This window comes from Vairimorpha ceranae (genome assembly GCF_000988165.1).
Source record: "Vairimorpha ceranae strain PA08 1199 chromosome Unknown NODE_371, whole genome shotgun sequence".
Taxonomy (NCBI): Eukaryota; Fungi; Microsporidia; family Nosematidae; genus Vairimorpha; species Vairimorpha ceranae.
The window spans coordinates 894-1,446 of NW_020169666.1; the positions used below are offsets into that span (position 1 = coordinate 894).

The 553-nt window shown below is 23.1% G+C and overlaps 1 protein-coding gene across 1 annotated transcript; it reads right to left on the reverse strand.

Moving 5' to 3' along the window:
• Positions 1-389: 389 nt before the first annotated feature.
• Positions 390-553, reverse strand: AAJ76_3710001444 (hypothetical protein; the record flags this gene model as incomplete). The annotated part of the gene is made up of 1 exon (XM_024475378.1): positions 390-553. A coding segment is annotated over one exon (164 nt), but the record flags the coding sequence as incomplete, so codon positions are not given.

Below are 553 nucleotides of genomic sequence, written 5' to 3' on the forward strand. Positions count from 1 at the left end.
TAATCGCTAAATTTAAAGCAAGAATTATCTTGTTTTTTGAATCATTCAATAAATTTGATATTTTAAGTGTTTTTATAAATTTTGATATTTGATCATTTATAAAAGTTTTTCAAACCTTTGAAAATTGGATTTAAACTGTTTGTATTTATAAAAACGTTTACGCTTGTCTGCTTTTAAATAATCAACTAAAAATATACTATTAATTTTGCTTTCATTTTTGAATTCAGAGGCATTTTCATTGTTGAGTAATTGAATATTAGATCCTGTGTTAATTTTTTATTTTTTCTCTCTATCTTTTGCGGTGTTTTTATTTTTGCAAACATTATAAAAAGATGTATCAGTCTCAAAATAATTAGTTGTAGAGGAATTGTCAACATTTATTGTGTATTTTATAGAGCATCATTTGATTCATCTATACAACTAGTTCCAAAATTATGCTTTTGGTTATCTAATAAAATAAAAACAACGTCATTTGTCTGCAAAGAACTTTTATTTTTCAAGTAAATGTCTTGTTCCTGTAATAAATCGTTTTGAATCGTATGTAATGATAAAT